Source organism: Motacilla alba, chromosome 2 (genome assembly GCF_015832195.1).
Source record: "Motacilla alba alba isolate MOTALB_02 chromosome 2, Motacilla_alba_V1.0_pri, whole genome shotgun sequence".
Taxonomy (NCBI): domain Eukaryota; kingdom Metazoa; phylum Chordata; class Aves; order Passeriformes; family Motacillidae; genus Motacilla; species Motacilla alba.
The window spans coordinates 128639135-128661483 of NC_052017.1; the positions used below are offsets into that span (position 1 = coordinate 128639135).

At 40.6% G+C, this 22349-nt stretch overlaps 1 protein-coding gene across 6 annotated transcripts; it reads left to right on the plus strand.

Annotated features, from left to right (window-relative positions):
* Positions 1–256: 256 nt before the first annotated feature.
* Positions 257–20917, plus strand: PLEKHF2 (pleckstrin homology and FYVE domain containing 2). 6 transcript variants are annotated; one of them, XM_038128538.1, is made up of 3 exons: positions 318–393; positions 1200–1251; positions 17696–20917. In XM_038128538.1, the coding sequence occupies exon 3, from the start codon at positions 17710–17712 to the stop codon at positions 18457–18459; it is 750 nt and encodes a 249-aa protein (XP_037984466.1). In that variant the 5' UTR covers positions 318–393; positions 1200–1251; positions 17696–17709; the 3' UTR covers positions 18460–20917. The 6 variants fall into 6 exon arrangements, with proteins under 6 accessions (XP_037984462.1, XP_037984466.1, XP_037984465.1 ...); XM_038128536.1 differs by lacking the exon at positions 318–393 and adding an exon at positions 681–1028; XM_038128534.1 differs by lacking the exon at positions 1200–1251 and having other exon boundaries at positions 257–393.
* Positions 20918–22349: the final 1432 nt, after the last annotated feature.

A 22349-nucleotide genomic window follows, 5' to 3' on the forward strand; every position in this document is an offset into this window, starting at 1 on the left:
CCACGTGCTGCGCAGAGAGAGCTGGTGAAACGCGCCCATCCGGAATCACCTCTGGGCGAGCATACTTAGAGCCACGGGCGCGAGCACAGACCCGCGATCGTCCACAAAGAACGTCTCTTAAAAAACCCCACGAGGCAGCTGTCCTGCCGGGAGTACCCCTCTTCCACGAGGTGCCACTCGCGGGTCGGGTTCGGCCGAGCCGCCCCCGCCGTCCCTCCCCGCTCAGGGCGGCTCTGTGGGCGGCTCGGGGCTGAGGCACTATTCCTTCCCGCCCAAGATGGCGGCGGCCCCGCCCCGCCGGGCGGTGTCCCGGAGCCCGTCCCCCGGCGCGGGGTGCATGACCGCGGCCGTGCGGCGAGTAGGGCAGGCGGTGGCCGGAGCGGGGTGTACCGGGTGAGCAGCGCCGTCCGACCGTGTTCCAGGCGGCCGGGAATTGGCTTGGGTCGGGGCCGGCCGGGGAGCGAGAGGGAAACTTTCCTTGTGGAGCCCTTCTCTACCGGGACTCCGGCCGCTCTCCCGCGGCCATGTTGGGAACCGGGGGCTGCCCGGGGGGGGGGGGGGAAAGAGCTCCCCGGTGGGAGGCGGCGCTGGGCTCCGCTGTCCCGCCGCGGGGCTGGGGCAGCGCCGCGTCCCGCCGGCAGGGAGGGAGGGAGGCGGCGGGGCGGGCAGGACCTGGGGAAGGAAGCGACGGCGGCGGGCGCTGGCTTGTCCCAGCGCACTGAGTTGGGGGTCTCGGAAACGAGTTCGTCTTCGGGAAAGGGGAGAAACAACAACAACGGCGGCGGCCCCGCGGCGTTACGTAAGTGCCCGAAACTCCTCGACTCGTGACTCCGCCGAGGCGCCTTGAGGCGGCGGGACGGGCGGGCGGAGGGCGCTTCCTGCCCCGGCGGGCTGGCGGGGCGCGCTCCCCCCGACCCTTCGCTCGCCCGGTGGAACTCCGTGTCGTTCTCGGAGCGAGTCGCCTGAAAAGTGTTGGCACTGTTGTGAAAAAACAGCGGAACCGCGAGTCGTGCGGCTGCGAGCATAAGGTGCCTTTTTTTTTTTTTTTCCCTTTCTCTATGAAATTCGCCTGTTTTGAGGGGAATGTAACTGGTCTGCCGGAGATACGTGTGGCTCATAAGCTGTTTTCTGAAAGTAGCTCGAGAAAAGACAGCTGCATGTTTTTCCTCTCGCCTCATTCGAAATACTTATGTTCATAGGCACCGATGTTTATAAATGGCAAAACTGCTCATCACGGCAAGAAAACGATGGGTGAGTCTGCTGAGCAGCACGTCCTGGCATCGGCTTTGTCCCTGCTAAGGGAAATAGCTGTAACTCGAGTTTTGACATGAAGCATCAGTACAATGGCTGTTGATAACCAAAAAGACCTTTTATATCTTTAACCAGAGATCAGGGATTGTCTTTTGGCTCAATTGATGCAAATGGTTCCAGAAGCATCATTAGGTTCTAATTCAGGCTGTCCTCAGGCTGTGCTAAGAGTTACTGAAAGGGTTGATGCTTATTTGAGAACACTATATCTGAAGCTTCAATGTGCCTAACAGCTTAAGGTCAGCTGAGGTTAATACAGTAGGCAAAGTGACTCTAAAACCAGACCCACAACACAGGAGTCTGTTTCAGAACTGAGACTGCAAATTCCTCTTTCTCTCCTGAAATAAGGAGAACTTAAATATTCAGATCTTAAGTTCTGATACTTGTATATTGAATTATTTTAGGGATGCCTGTCTGAAAGAAGGGAAGTATTTAAAGACAGCAGTGTAATCGGTGCTGAGATCCTGCAGATTAATTGCTTTGTGTGCAGTCATCAGCATGCAGAATGGAATCGGTTCTTCAGCTCAGAAGGCAGTGCTCTTGCTTTTAGCCTCTAATCTAAGTACTGTTGACTAATCCCAGTGGGTAATAGGAATCCCAGTGTTGTTAAATATCTTTTATATCAGCTGATTTTCTTAAATAATACTTTCCCAAGAGTTTTAGTGCCACCAGTTTTGTTAAAAACAACAGTGAAAGTGAAGTGTTGTGTGCCTGAGTCCCAAATTCTTCCTTCTGAATGCAAATCAGCTGTGTGCCGTTTGGTGTCTTGAGTTTTGCTCTACATGGAAGCCCACATGGAGGAAGTCCCTCAAATGCTAAATGAAAGCTGGTGTGTAGAAATTTTTAGCTGGAGAAGCTGGTTCAGTTTCCTCTGTTGTATTCTGTAGAAAGAGAGTAGCATCTTTTTACCTGAAAAGCAAGTTTTCATTAGATGCAGTGATGAAATGATTTTTCAGCTAGAACTTTGTCCTGTCTCCCTTAAATCAAGGTCTGAGCTTTAGACATGTCCCCAGAGTGACAAAAGGATCCATCCATAGTATCCTAAAGCCCTTTAGTTTACAGAAGTTATCATTGGCAAAATGTTTGCTATATTCAAAAGGTATGGTGGGTTTTAAGTTTCACTGTTGTGGTTAGTGGATGCAGGATAGTTTCAGAGCAGTAAAGAGATGGAACTGCAATTTCAGGTGAGGCACGATATGACAGAGCATTGCTAAAAGCCCCATGAGAGCAATTATGGCAGAGTACAAACACTGGTTTCATACACTTACAGCATTTTTAGTGGCTTGTCTTCACCAAAGAGGGCTGGAGGTGTTTAAGTGAAAGCTTAGGGTCAAGGCATGGCACATAGATAAGGTAGAGTTGAATTTTTTAGTACTTGCAGACCTGATTTTCTGAAAATGTGTATTAGATAAAATGTTGGAAGTGGTGTCCTAGCAAACAAAATGGCATACCAGTTTTTGTTCTTAAAGTGCACCTATTAATGGTGATGTCAAGTAAGGAAATCCCGGTATTAACAACTAATACAATTCTTAGATGATGATAGGTAAGAAATACAAATACTTGATTTTGTACTAGGAAATGAAGCTTTATTCTGTACAGCTTCAAATTGTAAAGGTGTATTTGTCACTTATTTCAAGGTATGTTAATATTCAAGCTTACTTTTTCCATTTAATTTTTGTTGGTTTTTTTTTTTAAGTTATAGATCATGCTTTTATATGTATATTTTATTACTTTCAGGAACTAATTCAGTATTTGGATGAAAGTATGATATTCCAAAAGAGGATACATACAGGCAAATATGGATTTCTGAAATAGAAACACGTATTTAAAATTTTCTCCCTAATGCTGCAAGTGCCAAGTTTGCTGTTGTAGGATCACTTTTGTCTTCATGATTCATTGGAGGACTTCTTTTATAGTTAAAGGGGGTGAAAAACTACTCTATAGATAGGTGTGGTAGAATATGTTTACTAAAGATTATTTTATTGTTGTCATGAACTGTAAGATATGATTATGTTAGCAAATGGAGTCCTGCAAATTCAGGGCTGCAAGAGTAGTCCAGTTGAAATAAATGGGTCTTTACACATGAGAAGTGGCTTGATTGAGACTTGTAGGACAAAGATTCTCCTTTATGAAAAGAAACACTATTGTGCAGAAGTGTTATTGAAGAGTACTGCATGTTTTTCAGCCTGCCACTTTAATGTTACACAGTCAGAAATGCACACATGTTGACTTTAGTTGCATACATAGGTAAGAGTACTGCTTCTTTGGACAAAATAATAATTAGATTTTTTTTTTCCATTTAGTTGAGTTTTTTTAGCTTATTAGTGATTGTAAATAATTTAAGGATTTTAAAATTGAAGTGGGAGTGACTTTCTATTTTTTCTCTTTGCATCATTTTATTTTACAGTACAACAGTGTTAAGTGTATTGTGTATGTAATGTAGCAAGGTTTTGGTATTTGTCAGACTGTGCCAAAATCCTGCTACATGTGCCAAATGAAGAAAAAAAAACAGTTGAAAGTTAAGGATTTCAAATACAGGAATGCTGTTGCTGCATCAGTCTGCCCTCGAATCCCCAAGGTAATGGGGGTTGTAAGAATGTGGGTGAATGTAGTAAGATGACGTGCAAGCAGTTATTTACTGTGTTGAGGGGCAGTCTCTTGAGATCTTAAGAAATTTTACTGATTCAAACAGACACAGGGGGCTGCTAAATAGGATCTTTGTATCAGCAGCTTTAGCTTTTTTTAAGTGCTTCTTGTGCCTCCAGCATACCATCTAGAGGTAACTGTTTTGCTTTTAAGTGCTTAGTATGCCTTCTGAAAAAGGAAGAGTTACAGCATGTTCTTTAACATCTGCATTTCTAAAGTGTACACGTAATTTGCTAACCAAATTAACAGCGTACCATACACATAGCCATTCAGGTTGCCAGCATCTTCCTTGTGCAGGTTAACTTCAGTGCAAACCTTTGTGCACTTTTCCAGTTGTCCTCGGTATAGTCTGTACTCCAGTTGCTTTCCATATAACTCAAATAAATCAAACACATCTGACAAGCAGTGAAAGGGAAAAGGGCCAGTGAATGCATTTCCCAGGAAGGCCATCACCTACAGTAAGCTGCTGTGATTAAGGGGTTCTTTCAGGAAATAACTCCTTGTTTTTACCCTTCTGCTTTAAATTTCTCCTGCCTTAGCTGTCAATACTTGGTAATGTAAAACTTCTGAGACTGATTTGCAGTGTACTTCTGTTCTGAAAGCTGTGTGTGACAGTGATTAGTTCCCCCTCCGCCCCTCTCTCTGATCTAGGTTAACAGCATTGAGGCAGATGAACTGCCCTTTTAACACACAGGTTATGTTTGAAAAGCTGGTTACATTGAAGATTGACAAGTTTTATTTATGGTATCATTGTTATAGCTTTTCTTTTGGCTTTTATTAATAGCTGTCAGATGTCGGTTTTCTAGCCCTTCATCCATGTTTCACCAGGTAGCAGCATTTGATGTAAGAAAGGTCTTATGTCCCTTGCTCAGAAAGAGAATTCAACCCTTGCCATATTGGCTTATGTGTTTTTAAATAATGCTGGATAAAAATATTTTAAATACTGCTAGGGATCAGCAGTGACAGGTCCATGATTGTAGCACTTCAGTATTGTCAAGCTTTCTGAAAATCACATGTAGTTTGATTCTAAGCCCTAAGCTGTGTTTTGGCTGCCTGCGCCTCTGGGATCTCCTGATGCCAGCCCTGCACATGGTTAGTAGGGTATGAGCCATTTTTGGTACAAATTTGGGCAACTTGCTTTAAATAGTAGGAAAAGGATTCCCTGCAACCAGTCACACTTGTCCTTAGTCCGTTCTTGCTGGTGAACTAGTGGTAGAAGTTACTTGGAGCATGTTTAATTAAGGAGTGAAGAATTTGAAAGAGTTCAGTATGTCTATATTCTGTTTTTCCTAATATGATATTGAAAATGTGCTCCAGCAGTGTTTTGTCTGATCCTGTTAGGTCAGCAATCAGCTTCCTGGCCTCCTGAAAGTATTTCTACAGTGTAATATATTATTAGGGTTACCTCCTAAAGTAGAAATTTCTTAGCTTAGGTGGGTCAGGAGCAGGAGAAAGTTGAGGTGATTGCTCCTGCTTAGAGAAGAGAAGGTTGATTGTTGTTACTTGGCTTGTCTTGTTTAGTTTTGTGGAAATGCTTAAAATTACTGAGCTGATAAAAGAAACCTCTTTGTTTCCTATAACAGGATTCAAAGAACACATGCAGGTGAAAAAAATTGATATAATAAAAATGAAATGACAATGATGTTATGTTGCTGTGCTTGTAAATTGTGAGACTCCATGGGAGAATTTTGCTCTCTTTTAAAACATGACTTGCTAAAAGTGGAAGTCCTTTTGTGTTGTAGTACTTTGTAGAAAATTAATGGCTCTCATCAGGCTCTGACTACTTGGTAACTCTCTCTAGTTTGGTCATGCTGTGAATTATTACCTGTCCTCTAGTCCTTTTTAGACTGTTACTGAAGTCACTAACTTCCCTCATAATGGTAATAAAAGTGAACCAAAGAAAACTTTAACCAGAAAGTTTTGGGGTTTTTTTAACATTGTCTTGTTTAAGTGCCTGTGCATAATAAAAATACATGAGCCACTGAACAGGCTGGGGTGTCACAGGTTTGCATTTGTGGGAAAAAAAAAAAAGGAAAAATTAATTCTGTGAACTTGATGAAGGTCTTTGGAACATGTAGCTGGTCTGGTAGCTCTCAGGTGCTGAAACAAGCAGGTGCCCTGAGATCCAGGAGGTGCTATTTTTAATGTATATCTGTGTCTTGCAGATTCATAGTGATCTTTCTGTGAATGTTCTGTACTTGTCAGTTAAAGTTGCTGCAAGAAGCATGCTGAAAAATACAATTTGTTTCAGTCACTGGAAACCAAATCCTCTTTTTCACATTGACTTAGAGGTCTGGGTAGGCATTAAGTTACCTCCATGTGTGCTGTAATAATCCACAACAACAACAAACCACAGAGCCAATCTGGTTTTGGAAAATTGCTTGCAAGATGGATTTGGCAATATTTCTTGTAGAACAGCTGCATATGCATCTGTGTTTTTCTTTCTATACTAATGATGCTGTGTCCCCTTCTCAAAAGAATTTAAATAGGTCTTTTCTAGAATTTAAAATTTTGATGCAGTGGGTTCTCTTTGTTACGCTGGGTTGACAAAGCTGAAGTAGGCTCTAGCTTGCTCAGAAATTGGTCAGGTCCTTTTGGCTGGTTTCTTTTTTTATTTGTTTGTTTTTTGTTTTGTTTTGTTAAATGTCTCACACCCAATGTCCGTTCAATGTTAAGTGTGTATGTCTGTCAAGTACTTTGCTAGCCCAGCTGTCCAGATGTGCGGCCCGGTGCTGTCGAAGTGGGCTCTCACCATTTAAGCTGCTCCTTGAAAAGCAGTGCATGGGATGGGAGGGGCACTCCCGGCGCCTGTCCAGGCAGCCTGGAAGGGAGGGGTGAGTCCCTGCTGCCAAACTGGAGAGTAACATTTTGTGGGAGAGGCTCTCCAAACAGCTAAACAGTTGGAGTAGGGAAACGTTTAATTGTAAACAGAAAAATGCATCCCAGTGTTTGTTATCGCTGACTAGTCAAATAATCTTTTAGGCACCGACCCAGCAGATGGGGCTTGTGTCTCCTGGAGCTTCTTGAGGTGGAGCAGGATCCCAGGCTGCTGTCCTCTGCCCTTGGCTCTTCAGGCACATTTCGAAGGTGTTGATCTGTTGCCTGTGTTTCTTCTGATGTCTTTTATCTACTTAGAACTGTGGAAAACTTCAGAACGAACTTCAGCTTTTTTGAACTTAAGCTCTGTGGAAATTGATTTTGAAACTATGCTCTGGTGTACATCCCCAGTGCTTTGGTTAAAATGAAAGATGCAGTTTGCTAGCACCAGAAGTTAAGCTAAACCACTGATAGTGCACTTAAGTACATGCAAATGGCAAGTCAAAATACTAAGGTGTTTTCCCATGGCAACAAAAACTTGATCTGAATACCTGGCTTTTTTAGTCAGTTGTTTGTTAATTAATTTTAAAGGGCACACTTATGTTATGCAGCTTATTAATACCTAATCTTTTAGGTATACAAAATATCAGCCTTTTTACTTTTCCCTGTTTTAGTATCTGACCACTGCAAATATTTGCTGTGCCTGTAGTTGCCTGGATCTTGCTTTTTGTGCTTTGAGAGACGAGTTTGTCAAAGTTGAGCACTATTCTTGGTGGATCAGGCCCCTGTTCATCTCTGCAGAATTCAGAATTCAAGCTTTCAGGGTTTTTGGCTGCATGCTGTGTTTTGGTTTTTTTGTTTGATTGGTTTTTTTGGGTTTTTTTTTTTTTTATTTTTATTTTTTTTGTGTATATTTTTTTTTTGGTTGGTTAGTTTTATAATAATGCCTTTAATTCTAGCTATTTCACATGCTGGCAACCTTCTCTTTCACATCTTGAACAGTGTTAGGAATTTCCTCATCTGAATGTGGCAGCACCTCAGCTCCTGAAGTGCTGCTCAAAGCCACATAAGCCTGTGTAGGTGCTTGGGAAATGCTCAGCTTATCGAGAGATGGGTAAGGACACAGAGAAGTTAGTTTAGATAGCTGCTCTGTTTGCTCCAACCCCTGACTGCCAGGTGAAGGAGGAAGAATTGTGTTTCTTCCAGCAGCAGTTCTGTCTCTATCATGCCAGAAGACAAAAACAGTACCAGCTACCATGGTTTATTGTAAATAGAAGCCTGACAGTGGTAATAAGCAACTGACTGCATTAAAAAGTTGGACCTCTTACAAGAATGTTCCTCCTGGACTTCTGCAGTGAGGTTTCTTCTCCCCTAAGAGGCATTCAGGGATGACTTCTGGTGCTGCAGGGGACAGAAGGGAAATGCAACCCCTTCCAATTGGTCTAGGAGTGCACTGAGGCCTCCTGATCATGTACTTCCCTGTGGTACAAACCCTTTAGTACTGCTTGCATATCCATCTTCCATGTTTTCTCCAAGCAGGAGAAGATAGTGGGAGCAGCTTTGAACTCAGTGATTCTGGATTTCTCTGTTTCTTTCATGGGTGCCACATGTTTCTTGCTTGGAGCAGGGGTGCTGCTGTTCCTGCACGTGGCCTTGTGGCCACAGTGGTTCCTCTCATCCTTCATGCAGGGCAGGTTTAAAACAGGCCAGACACGTCTGGTGGGACAGCCCTCTTCTGCATGCCTTTATTTTCTTTGTGTCTCCTCTATGATTACTTAGAATTATAACTCTTCTGGATGTGGGAGTTGGACTTTCTGTTTACAAGTAGGTTAAGTTGGTGTTCTATTTCCAGCTGAGGTTTATGGTGTTAAATACCAAACCTTGTGAGCAGCTGATGTGCAGAACTTAGACGGTTTTGCCTGCATACAGCAGCTCAAGGAGTGTGGTGATTGTTCAGCAGAGTAGCCTGGATAGTAAAACAGCATTGCTCTGCTCTTACTCTGCTAATACATATGCTGCTTGGCAAAATATATAGCCTTTTGCTAAAATTAGCTTTCTGTACCCAAATGAGCTTCTGAGTGGGTTAGGGAATATAAGGTCATACATCTTGAAAGATCTCCCTAGAAATTATTTCTGTCCTGAAGATAAAATGGGCCTTTCTAGGCAATCTTAACTCAGGACTTCCTAACTTCTTTGGATAAGGCAAACTTGAAAAGCAATGCACTTGCTGTGCAAGTTTGATAATAAAGTGAGATTTTTGGTTGTTGTTATACATTTAAAACTATTTACATTATATGAGCAGTTATTACACAGCTAGTGAACTAAAGTGAAAGAGCAGTCCTTGCTTGTAAGATAGAAATTAGACTATACAAAAATTAACTGTAGTTTGTAGAAAGAATTACTAAACTATAAGATGTCATCCAGTTAAAACAAGAATTTCTACACTGTACTTTCAAGAAGAATTTTGGTAGGATTTGCTTTGTGACAGTCATGTGCAGAAGTTAAAAACAAAACAGTTAATTATAGTTTGTATGAACTGTCATATGGTTCATTATAGTAATTATAGGTTTATGATGACATCCAACCAGACAAATGCATGGATTTGCTTTCATGACTTTTATGATGTGGTTGGACATGACTGTATGCTGGACTCAGAAATAATCTGGAGGGTTCTAAAGTTTTGTCAGGGCAGAGTATTCACAGGCTGCACAGTATGAAGTAATGTGGTTGCTGTTAACATATTTCCGGCATGGTTTCTGTGGTTGATGCCACGGCATTGGCCAACAGCTTGAGACAAATGAAGGGTTAAGATTGCTCGGTCATACTGGATATACCAGTAAGGGGGTGAGTTAGCTAATCTGTGTTTCCCCACACTGGAGCTATTGCTCCACAGGCTTGCACAATGCAGGAAGATGTCTTTATGGGGGGAAGAGAGAAAATGCATTCATATAGAAAATCCTAAAAATCATAGGAATCATAAAATGAGACTTGGGAGAGGTCCACAGTAACACCCTCTTTCCTGCCAGTGTGCTACTGATTGCTGCTTATGCTCTTTCTTTATAGTGTTCAGAATAAAGTGTTGCAAGCATCTTTGCATCTGTAATCTGAAGCAGCCTTGGTGTTGCCATCATCTTTTCTAGTGTTTTATCTTGCAGCATTTTTGCCTTTATTAAATACCAGTATTTATTAAGGGTGTGGGAAATGGTTTGAAGATTCAATAGCTTACATTGCCATAAGGAAAAAGCTGTTTGGGCTTTTTTTTTTTTCCCTGTAAATCAATTCAAAGTTTCTGTCCCACTATCAGTACCTTTCTGAACACTGCAGTTATTAACCAGGTTAGTAAAAAATTATTATCTGGATAAAGACTATGCTGAAGTTCAGAGGGATCTTACTGCCTCATTTCCTGCTATCATCTCTACCTTGATAAAGTCTCTTTAATATCTCTGGTCTTCTTTCTTTTCAGTATTGCACTGAAGCTTTTTGTTGCACTTGATACATCTTTACTATATTATCGGGGTTATCCTCTATATGCTTACCAGGTTGTGATAGTGATAGCAAGAGTGTTAGTTAAATGCAGCAGTTTGAGGAATACTTTTTTGAAGAGAATCATTAAGAGAACTGCTTGTTAGAAGGCTGTTTTTCTCGTTAAGTGACAGCTGTTGTCTTCTGTTTTAAATAGAATCCTAGCTCCAGCACAGGACAGGCATTTAGTTGTTGCTGTCCTGTCAGCTTTTAGCAGTGATAAGACCTTTAGAAAACCTTTGTCATACCCATATCTCTTATCAACATAATATTTTTGCGGGTGATTTTTTTTTTCACTTAGCTTTATGCTCAGATTGGTCTTTTTACTATTTAATAAAAATCAACTGGTGGGTAATGCGAATATGGCTTTTTAGTGTTAATTTTATAAGTTAATTGTTACAGATGTTTTTAAATAACTGGAGATAATTGAATGAAATACTAATAGATTAAAAATGGGTTGATGGATACTTAACACTTAATTTTCCTCAGTATTTTATTTTATTTTTCATGCTAAATTATAGAAATAAAGTTTAATTAAATGCCTCTTTCTATATTATGTTTAATCCAGCTGTTGTTATTGGCCCTACCTGTCACGGACCATAAAGGTGGCTTGTGCATGAATGCTTGGATACTGATTACAGCTGATGAGATCTAAGTCCATAGAAAATGTAATTTTGCCAGCCAGGACAAGCATCAATATCATCCTTCTCTGGATGTACTGAAGGATGCAGGGTAGGAGGTGTAACTAGTGAGGCTGAAGTAAGATTTAAAACATGCTGATTTGTCTTCTCATTTGCATCAGATCTGCAGTGCGTGTTTTTGGTTCAGCAGTTTTCCCCACTGAAACTATTTTCAGCATGTTAAACATGGATAAGTTTCCTTAAACAGGTTGCACTTCAGAAATTTACACTTGTATTTTACTTGGCAGTAGTGCCAAATGTCAAATGTTGCTCTTAAGAGCAATATATATATTATTGATGGAGGTCACCATAGTGTATAACAGTACTGTGATGCCTTTATAGCTGGAAGTTTGTCCACAAAAAGTAGTGATACTGCTGTTTCAGACAGTGCTTTAAGTGAGGGGTGTATGAGGGTTCTGGGTAACTTAATTGTTGGTGTTTATGCAACTGTAACTCAAATTAGCCTGTCTTCCTTGCATAGGTAAAGTGCAAGAGGAAAATTATATGAGTCTGATGTGATAATATATTATATAATAATTATTTTAAACTTGTTACTAAAATACTTCCATGTAACTAAATGACTGATTCTGCCTGATGAACTCTTTTTAGGAAGAGTGAGCTTTTCCTCTGTGAATCCAGATAATGAGTCATCTTACAAACCAGTCATTTAATGCACATTAGATATCTGGTCTGCAGATATGGTTTACAATTTACTTGTTTCTGTCTTGCAAAAAATTTTTTTGCTCTTCTGTACCTTTCATATATGTTTAATTTGTGTGATTTAAGTATAATGAAGCAAAATGAATTCCTGTTTGAAATTTCTGTTTTATTCAGAACCTTCAAGTTGTGGAGTTAAACATGATAAAACCTGTAAAAACCTGTAAAAACCTTTTGCCTGCTATTAAGAGACATAGAAACTTTTATGAAGCATGTATGCTACCTTTAGGTAAGAAGGAGAATTGGTTAATTTGAATGTATGTGGTGTAGCATAGTTGCTGGTGTTGTATGTGCAAGTGTGAGAGCAAGGGCTCTCTATGACAACTGGATAATCATTTAGAAGTTTATTGGGTGGCAAGGTATAACGTGCTTTGATTTAGATCTGCTGTTTCTGCCTTTTCTGTCTTTATTCCTTTTTGTACTCCTCACTTTCTGACTCTTTTCTATTCCCTAGATTTGCTTCAGTGCACCCATATCTAGATCTCACTTGGCCATTCTGGTGGTGTGGTTAGGGACACTTCTTTACTGGACTTGTGTTACTGAATCTGGCTTTGAAACATCCAGGATCCTGCTGCAGCTTTTGGACTGGATGGGCCTCTTTGTGATTAGTTCTAAGCTCTTGTGCTTTTTGCAGCAGCTTAAATATGCTTCTTTTTCTTTAAAGCTGTCACCTTAACTATGGGTATTCATAGGAATGGATAAACTGCCTGTGTCCTGATGGCTCTGAGAAATACAGACTGCCTGGTTTGTATTAATGCAAAGTGTTAAATGTAGTTGTTAACAGCCTCTAATAGCTAATTGCAAAGATGATGATAGATGAACTGACAATTATAACAAGGCCAGTAATATTTCTCTCCCTTGAAGGAGTGTTGAAGAAAAATAATGCTAAAAATTAGATGCTTATTAATTAACAATGGTTAGCAGGGACTGTACACTGGAATTGATTTGTTCTTGGGAAGCCAGAAGTAATGGAACACTGCCAGTTCTGCCAACTTGCTGAAGAAACTTGGGAATTTGGGTTGTGTTGCTCTCCTGGACAGGCACCCTCTGTGCCTGTCCTACAGCCTGAAGGGAGTGCTGGTGATGGTAGTATGCACTGAGCTGGGGTGAGGAAACATTTTTTTGCTGAGCTGTATGTTGTCTGCCTCATTGTGCCATAACAGCTTTTTCATCTCATTTCTCCCCTCCAGCACCTTTGTTATTTGTGGTTCTGCTTATGGTGCTATTGCTAACTGCTGCAGTGCTAATGTACTGGTAGTGAATTGGGTGTAACTATGTCAGGCAGGGTTGCATTCTTTTTGGTTGACTCCTTATGTCTTCTGTCCTCAGCTGCAGCAATTCTGTGCAGTTTAATCTGGCCACTATCACAAGCAGAGCTAGCATTTCAAATAAACATTCTATTTTAAATAAGACCTGTAGAAGCATTCAGTCCTGGGAGATCATTGGTTTGGTCTCCAGGATACAGTGGCAGAAAGAAAAAATTATGTGCACTTGTCAGTGCACAGCAACCCTAATAGAATTATTTTCCTGCTGCAGTAGTTTGGAATGTTAATAACTGTAGTAAGTGCGTGACTTCCTCAGCATGGATTGTGTTTTCGGGGAGTGGATAACAGGTTAGTTCTTCAAAAATTTCAGTGATGTCTGTTGTTTGATCACATTGAAGGTGGTTGTTCTCACCAACAGGATACAAGTGTAAAACTAGACTGAAATAGGGGAGCAAGAAGATCTGGATATCTTGATAACAGAATTGTTCTTTCTCTAGAAGCTTCTTGTGAATAAAAGTGGAAATAACTTAAATGTCAAAACCAGTTCTTTATATTGTAGAAGAGTTGGAGCTTTCTGTGTCATGAAATATTTTGTCACCTTTAAATAGCATATTGTGCCATGGAAATGAAAGCCTTTGCCCAGCGTTTTCATCATGAAAGGTACTAAGAGTGTGTGTGTGAGAGGGACAAACTGAAGGTATTGCAGCATTTTGAGAGTTGAGATTTATTTATTTGGAAAGGCTGCTAAACCCTGCTTAAGAAGTAGCTCTTTGTAGCTACTTTTCTTACAAAGTGATCTGTTTGTTTTCTTTTGGTTTGTTTGGGGGCAGGTTTTTTAATGTTTTGACTAGCAGCTACTATTGTGCTGCCCTCTGGACACAGCAAATGAATCTGGTGTCTGTGAGGACCATCAGTCTATCACAAATGGAGTCCCCCTTGCATAAAGGTCTCAGGACTTTTAGGAGTTTACGAGTTTGTGTGCCAGAAGTGTGAAATTAGTCACATATGATAGAAGTCTGAATGATTTCACAGCATCCAGAAACTGAGACTATCCAAGTGTCTTACTAAACTGTAAGACACTCTTCCCTGAAGTGGAGCTGTCTAACCTTTAATTTCAAAGCCTGTGGTTCTGGTTTATTCCTCACTTGCTTGAGGAAGGATTTGGGTATGTTTTCAGCAATTTGCCATCAATCAGGAATCGCTTTGTTTGATCAGGTCTTGACATCCTGCATCTTCAGGGCAGTTATCCAGTATCTGCTTCTCATGGTGGCCAACAGTAGAAACTTCAGAATAAAGTTTAGCTGGAAGAGACGAGGATATTGCCACCCAGTTCCAGGGCACGATGATCTGCTGTCTCTTACAATAGATCTGAATATGCATTAACACAAGATCGTAATTTTTAAAGACTGGTAATTTTGCTTTTGGGCTGTGACATCTTGGGGTTAAAAGTTCCTTTATGTGTCCAAACAGTCTTTAATCTCCTTGGTCAATGTGCTCATGAGAGGAAGAGGTGCACTTCTTGTAACTTTAACTCCTGTCAGTTAGGGATGTCTTCTCTTGTATTTATATTTTTGTCACGTTTCATGATTATTTTTAATCAGGATGTATTTTAGGTAGTTTTCTGTCCATTTCTGAACTTAATTCCTTTCTTAGAAGAGGCTAGTGAAGGTGTATGAGCATTAATGTGCATAGGATTTCAGATGGATTTTTTACTTTTAGTTCTTGAAAAACTCAAGAGAAAAATATCTGAATGCATATTCTAAAAAGTCCAGTCTGTTTGTGTGGGAAAATACGATTAATGCCTTGGAAAGGTGGAATTAGCAGCAGCAGTCTCTGCCATTTACGGCCTTGAGGCTGGCAGGTGGGAATGTTTATCCATCACAGAAGAAAGTTTCAGTCCAGAAGAGATGCAATTTATCTTGTCTTTCATAATAGTCTTTAACTTTCCCAGGATTCTTGTTTAAGGTCCAGTTAGTGATTATTTTCACAACAAGCTCAAAATAGTCTCAGGCACAAGTTCTGGAGCCATGTCTCTTGATTTCAAGCCATGATGATTATTAAACAATCCTAGCTGGAGTTGTTTTCTCTTAAATTGTCCTAGGGAACAGTTAATTAAAACCTTTAGGTTTTTTCTGCCCTTGTTTTCTTTTCCCAGTGACTTGTATTTTGAAAGCTTTTGCAGTGGCCTTGAACTGAGTTTGCAGTTTATTGGTGGGGAGTGCAGTGGCCGAGTTGGAGCTGTGGAGCAGCGACTGCTTCCTCCAGGTGGCTGTGACTTCACACTAAGAGCTTGCTTCACTGAAACCCTTCAATATGGTTGTGTTTGTGGGGGTGGGATGGGAGTACGGTTCCCCCCTGCAGACTACCAAAAGCATTTCACTTCCTGTAACTTGCAGATAATTTGTATCAAAGTGTAAGTTCGTAAGTGGTGCATATTGATTTGTACCTGCAGAAAAATGTATTTTCTGAGCTGTCCGCTTTGCATTCTGACTGATGTCCTTTCCCACTTCATGGAGAGCATGGGATTACTAAGGAACTTTAGACTGACCCTGCGGCTGAGGCCTTGGCTTCTTAAGTTTGAAAGGCTGTTGGTTCAGTTCTGATGCTTGCAAAGGCTGTTGATTTCTCTTATGTTGTTAAATGGGAATGGTTATTTGGCAATTAATGGCAATTAACTGTCGTTCCAGATCCTGGGCTTCAGCGTTCAGGCACCTGAAATTGATTTTGGAGCTAGGCCTGCAGCAAGTACACATAAAAAAGCTCCTAGTTTATTTTCCATTCCCTTCTTACTACTTTTTACTTGGCAGTTTGTATTTTGTCTTCACCTTCTGCAGATTAAAATTGTTTTGTATTTGGCGGCTTTATAATTCTTCTATATATAATTCTTCTAAACCAGTTAACACAATACTCATGTATTGTAACTAATGCTGTGAGGCATGTAAAGAAAATGTGCTGAGAAAAAACAGTGCTGAGAAATAACTTTTAGAGGTTCTTCTGCTTTGAGTGTCAGACTTTGATACAAGATAATGTGTGCAGAGCTTAAAAAAGGTAGTTACATCTGTGCAAGCTCACTTGTCAAACTACTTTAGTGTGAAACTAATTACACTTTCAGAGCAGTAACTTAAAATAAATGTGTGTGATCACAGGTAACATACTTATTTAGATGAGGCCTGGTGAGATGTTTCATCCCTATTTTGTAAGGAAGTATCTGTGCTTTGATTCATAGGAGGAAGATTTCTTGGATCAGGTTGTAGCAGAGTGATGGAGTCTGAGTTGAGCCATGTTTCAGCCCAGTTTCTTCTCATTTGTAGGGTGATGCTGTATTGATGGCAGGCAGTGCAGATTAAAGAAAAAGTAGGTGATGTAGAGGACTTACCAAGCTGGGATCATGTTGTGAAGCACAGGTAGAAGGCATTGGAGTATTTGCTGCTCTGCTCTTCGTCACCCTTCAAAGCCATGACTGTAGCAAGGGGTGTTGGAAGCATCAGCTCCGTGTGAGGCATGGGGGAGCATCTTCTGCGTGCTGAGAAAGTCTGTCCATACTGCTTGCCTCTGCCAGATGTCTCACTGCTTCATCAAGCACAACATTTCAGGTTCATGGCTGTACTCACAAGGGGTTTGAAGGGAGCAGATCTGGATCAGGCTGGCAGGATTTGCCTTTGCCAGACTTCTGCCTGGGAAATTCTAAGGCAAAAGAGGCTAAAGAGTGGTTTGCCAAGGTATGAATCACTATAGTGACTTCTTAATTTTAGTTCCCTGTTGGATGCCTTAGCTATCTCACGCAAGAAAAAAATCTTTTTTGCTACTTGGGGAACAGCAAAGTGGGACTTTAATCTGTAATTGGAGCATACAGTTCATTAGTACCTCCTGAAAGAAAAAGTAATCTTTTTTAAACTTCGAGCTCGTGTAGGTCACTTAGTCTTTCTCAGGAGCCATTGTGACCTGTGTGGCTTATCCTCTGTGCAAGCTGCCTGAATGTGATGGATGCAGATGTGGCTCATGTAGGTGAGGAGACTGTGGGACTTCTGCAAAATGAAGGCAGCAGCAAGCAGGTGATGAGCCACCTGCCGTGACTCACACCCTGGCTCAAGAGTTTGCCATGAAAGCAGATGTAGTGGGGGGATGCAAGCTGTGGCCTGTACAAAATGTTTCCAGCAGGTAGATTTGTGGGTTTGGCCCATGATTTGAGGTTTACATACTGGAAAAAAAAGAGCAGTAGTGAGCTAGTCTGGGGAGTGTGGTTTCCTATGTGAACAGCAATTATATAATTTGTTTGTGTTAAAACTAATGTGGGTCTCCAGGCTGCCCAGTTAACTTGATGTTTTTGTAGCATTAGAATTTGAAATTATGGATGATACTTCCTGTTGCTATCTGGAGTCGGTGCAGGAGGATATACAGAGAAGTATGAGCACTAAACCAGGATGCAGTAGCCTTACTTAAGAGGAACTGGTTTGTTGCTGGAAGCTCCCAAATGCAGTGCTGTAGGTGCTGTCTGTGTGATAAAGATAGCTGTCAGCTGCATAGAACATTTTTGCTTTTGGAAAAAAGACTAATTGGTTGCTAAAAATTCTTAGGTGTTAATACTTATTTAAATCTAGCCCGAGTCAGTGCCTCTCAGCCAGCAGGTCCTGTTAGGTATTTTAAGAAATGCGGGGTGGTACTTTCCTTGGGGAAGGCTGCTTGCTTTTGAACTCTGTCCTCTTCTAATAACAAATGTTTTTGGTTTTTTTTTGATTTTAGGATACTTGTGAAAGATGGTGGATCGCTTGGCAAACAGCGAGGCAAATACTAGAAGAATAAGTATAGTGGAAAACTGCTTTGGAGCAGCTGGTCAACCCCTGACTATTCCTGGCCGTGTTCTGATTGGAGAGGGAGTCCTAACAAAACTGTGTAGGAAGAAGCCCAAAGCAAGGCAGTTCTTCCTGTTCAATGACATTCTTGTTTATGGTAACATTGTCATCCAGAAGAAGAAATACAACAAACAGCACATAATCCCACTGGAAAACGTCACAATTGATTCCATCCAGGATGAGGGAGACTTACGGAATGGGTGGCTTATCAAGACACCAACAAAGTCTTTTGCAGTTTATGCTGCCACTGCTACAGAGAAGTCGGAGTGGATGAACCACATAAATAAGTGTGTTTCTGATTTGCTTTCCAAAAGTGGGAAGACCCCTAGCAATGAACACGCAGCTGTGTGGGTACCGGACTCGGAAGCCACCGTGTGCATGCGCTGTCAGAAAGCCAAGTTCACACCCGTCAACCGTCGTCACCACTGCCGCAAGTGCGGCTTTGTCGTGTGCGGGCCTTGCTCGGAAAAGAGGTTCCTGCTCCCGAGCCAGTCTTCCAAGCCAGTGAGAATCTGCGACTTCTGCTACGATCTGCTTTCCACGGGAGAGATGACTGCTTGTCAGTCCACTAGGTCAGACTCCTACAGCCAGTCACCTAAGTCATCTTTAAATGATGTATCTGATGATGATGATGATGAAGACAGTAGCGACTAAGGACCAAATGTTTATCCATGTGTTGCAAGTTGTGTTTCAAACCATATGGAGCTGCTTTTGGGGAAGTCTGTAGTGAGGTTCCTCAGAGAAATCCTGTTCTAGCCATGAAATATGCCTGAATATCTTCAACTGCAATGTGCCTCAATCTATGAATTCTCTAGACAATAGTTGTTTTTTTCTCTCCTCTGCAGGGATAGACTGGTGCAAATTTTATTAGCATATTTTCCAACTTCATTTACTTGAGTTGTGTCTAGGTTAGACATTTGTGGAAGATTGGAGAATGAAATGTACTTTATTAATTTAACAACCCATACTTTCTAATGTTTCACATTGGTATGTTATGTGGGTTTTTTCAGAACTAGGGAGGAAAACTGTTAGCATGCACGGGATGGTGATGTTTTTGTCAATCCTGTAGACGGTCTTATTTTTCTAGCCATGGTATGTAATTAATTACAAGGTCATCCAATGCACAAACCTAAATGTCACAAAACTTGGGAACTCTTGTTTTGCTGTTACTTACGACTTCCTATGCCAAGCAGTGCCTTGTACCAATTGTGCTGATTCAGGAAGAAACAAACCTATTTTATGTCTGTATTTGCTTAAATGCTGGTATCTGAGAGATTGTTGGTGCTATTGAAAATAACTGCTGTGTTCAAAGTGGAGCTTTGACAAGGTCATAACTGCATCCCATGTTGGATGATGGACACCCAAATGTTATGTCCTCACCTGGGCAGGCAGGCCTGAAGACTCTGCAGATTCCCATAGGCTTCAGCAGCTTTCTCCTTGCAGAAGTTGTGTTGTAGGTTGGGATCTTGAGATGAGAAACTAAGGGAGATTCTTCATGGGGATTTATATACTTTATTTTCAGAACAGTTTCTAAGTTTCAAATTTGGCAAATGCATACTGAAATTTTAGTTGGGTGACACAGCATTTGGGTGTGCTAGCCTATATATTTTTGGAAGTAATTCCCAAAGATGTCACAATTTTTTTTCTTAAAACACTGGTGAGAGTATTGGCTTTTTTCTTCCCCCCAGGAGTTTTATTGGCTTGTTTAAAAATAACCTCGTATTTTCAACAAGAAGCCTGCAAGTATCCTTGTAAAACTGGCTTTCCTTTTTACACAGCTGACCTCAGGATAAATGTGAGATGCAATTTCATTTTAAATGTATACCCAGGACCAAGAAAGATGTATTTAAGGGCTATAATGAAATTGTCAGTGCAGAAAATGTCTCTATCGTAGTGTTCACTTTATTTTTCTTGAATACAGAAGTGTCATGTTCCCATATAAAGGCAGAATTTACACTTGCAAAGACATGTTAAACCCCCAAATATATGTTTCTGTATTTTTATAATGATAACCTCAATTTTGAAGCAGAAAAACCTCTTTGAAATAGTTGTATGGACATAGTAGCAACTGACTTTATACAAAAAAATGTTAAACTTTTGTGTCTATAAATGACAATTTCTGCACTGTTTGCCTTGGTTGGCAATAATTGGGTTAAGTATTTATTGAATAAACAATCAATGCTGCATGTTGCACTAGTCTCCCATTCTGTATGCTGAAAGTGTCAGTCATATCTTTTATAAAATTTAGCAGAGTACTTCAGAGCTGTATCCCTCCATGAGATTTCTGGTAGCTGAAGATGCACTTAGCATCTGTAGAGAGGCACTCTACATTCATACTTTGCCAGACATTGCTTCAGGTGAAAATTGCATCAGCATTTTTAGCTTAGACAATTTCTCAAAATAAGGCTTTCTTTAGAAGCACTGGGGAGTATTTGTTCTACTTGGAAATAAATACACAAAGGGAAAAACACTTTGATACAGACTCGGGACCAGGAAGATTCTGTAAAATTGCCAGATTGTATATATTGAAAGACTAGTGGAAATAAAGAGTTGCATATACTTTTTCCTTGAAAGATGAGGGAGTGGGGACCCTGCAGCAGGGAATATGGGCTGTCCTGAGAAGGCACTTTGCGTTAATAGTGCTTACTTTTTGTACCTTTTGGTATTTCTATTTTAGGAGTGGAGACTTGCTAGCTTCAGTTTTTCTGTGGAATCAAAGTACAAACCTCCCTCGTACATACCTTCCAATGACTAACAATCGTTTTCTTCCTTATCCAATTGTTTCCTCTTTCTTAAGCTATCAAATATTAACTTGTCCTATTAAAGAGTTTATCTCCTTGTGTACTTTCCCCTTCGTTTCCATATGTTTTGCTTTTCAGCACCTTTTGGTGGTGGGAAAAGGGTTTCTGAGAGTTAGATCACATCTTGTATTTTGAGAATGTACTTGTACCTACTTCATATATCTTTTTATCTGTGAATGAAACTTGCACTGTGCTGCACTGACCCCTGAAGCTGTAACCAAACCAATGCGTGCGTGTAGAATTTTTCATCTGAAATTGTTGTATATGATCCAAGCTTTTTTTAAAAAGCATTAAAATGTGTTTTATGGAAATATTCCTATTCCTCTGTGATATTTGTTTAAAACTTTACAAAATGGACTGAACATTGACTTCTCTTGTAGTTAAAACATTCTGAAAGGGCTCATTTCATACTTTGTAATCTTATTCTGTCAAGTTACTTTATTTTCAAATACATGGTATAGCTTCAAGCCTGTGTTTAATTTTCTTTAACTGTGGGCCTTCAAAGGTGAGAGAAAACAGGGCAGCTAGTTTTTTTTATATTGACATGTAGTTTAGCAGCAGGTTTATTCACTGTCAGGAGATACCAATAAACTGGGAGCATAAACCTGCAGAAGGAGTTTTAGGACTAATTTTGAAATTAGTGTGGTTTTGGATTTAGAAGCCACTTATGCACTTAAGGAAGGATTTAAACGAAGTATGACCAAGCACATTGCAAAGTTTGGATTTTGTTGGACTGGTGGTGGTTGCTGGAGCTGACAGTTCCAGTCGCTGGAAGAGGCTGGGGGCCTCTACATTTGGAGTGGCTCAGCTCCAATACTACAGGTGTCTGTTCTTGGTCCTGTCAGACCACCCCTGGGGATTTCTTGGGGTATCAAACAGGAGAGGAACTTGGTACTTTTCCCAAAACTTCTGTACTCTCCAGATCATAAAATAGGGATTCTGGTATGGGCAGTCTTTGTATTTTATGTACTTTTTGGTTGTGGTAGTTTTAACCTCATTTTTTTTTCCAAATTCAATGAAATAAAAGCAACAGTGTGCATGTCTCTTGCAAGGCTCTGCAGTCAGTTTCTGCTTTGTTGAAGATTTTGTATTGGAAAAATAAGTATATGTTTGCTTTAGCCAAGTTCACATTTTTTTCTCTTTACCAGTGCTTCACAGTTCATTTGCTGGAAATATTAAAGGAAAGAGAAAAGTCTTTCTTTTGAAGATTTTAATTAAACACTACTAATTTTAGCTTGTGCACCTAAACTGCCATTAAGATAAATTCAGCTGTTCTCCAGATTTGATGCAGCTCAGTTTGCTGGAGCTGTAATCTGAGGGTCAAGCACTGCTACTCAGTTGAAACAAAGTTTAACAAAATGGGCAAGTGGATTAATGAGTGCTGAGTGTGCAGTGGGGCTTTTAAGATCCTGTCTCTAACAGGCAGATTATGAAAATCACATTCAGAAACCTTGTATTTATGTGAGGCTTTCCCCCCAGGGGACACGCTTTAGCTAATCTCTTAATGCAAATGAAATGGTGGTTGTCGTAGTTGCTGGTTAATGTTTGTGTGGAAGCAGATTATGGATTGTATTGTGATTTTTGTAATTTCCTGTAAACCCTGAACTGAGAGAAGCATGCCTGGTTCTGTTAGCAGATATAGACAGAAAAGAGTTAGAGTATTGATGTCCCCCCTTTCCCCTCCAACAGCAAATTATTGTAGTAAATATTGGAAACTCTTTTGGCTCTCTATTGCAGTTCATT

Bases quoted from the DNA above. Each gene is read 5' to 3' on its own strand.
- PLEKHF2 (XM_038128534.1), top strand. From the start codon at position 17,710: ATGGTGGATCGCTTGGCAAACAGCGAGGCAAATACTAGAAGAATAAGT.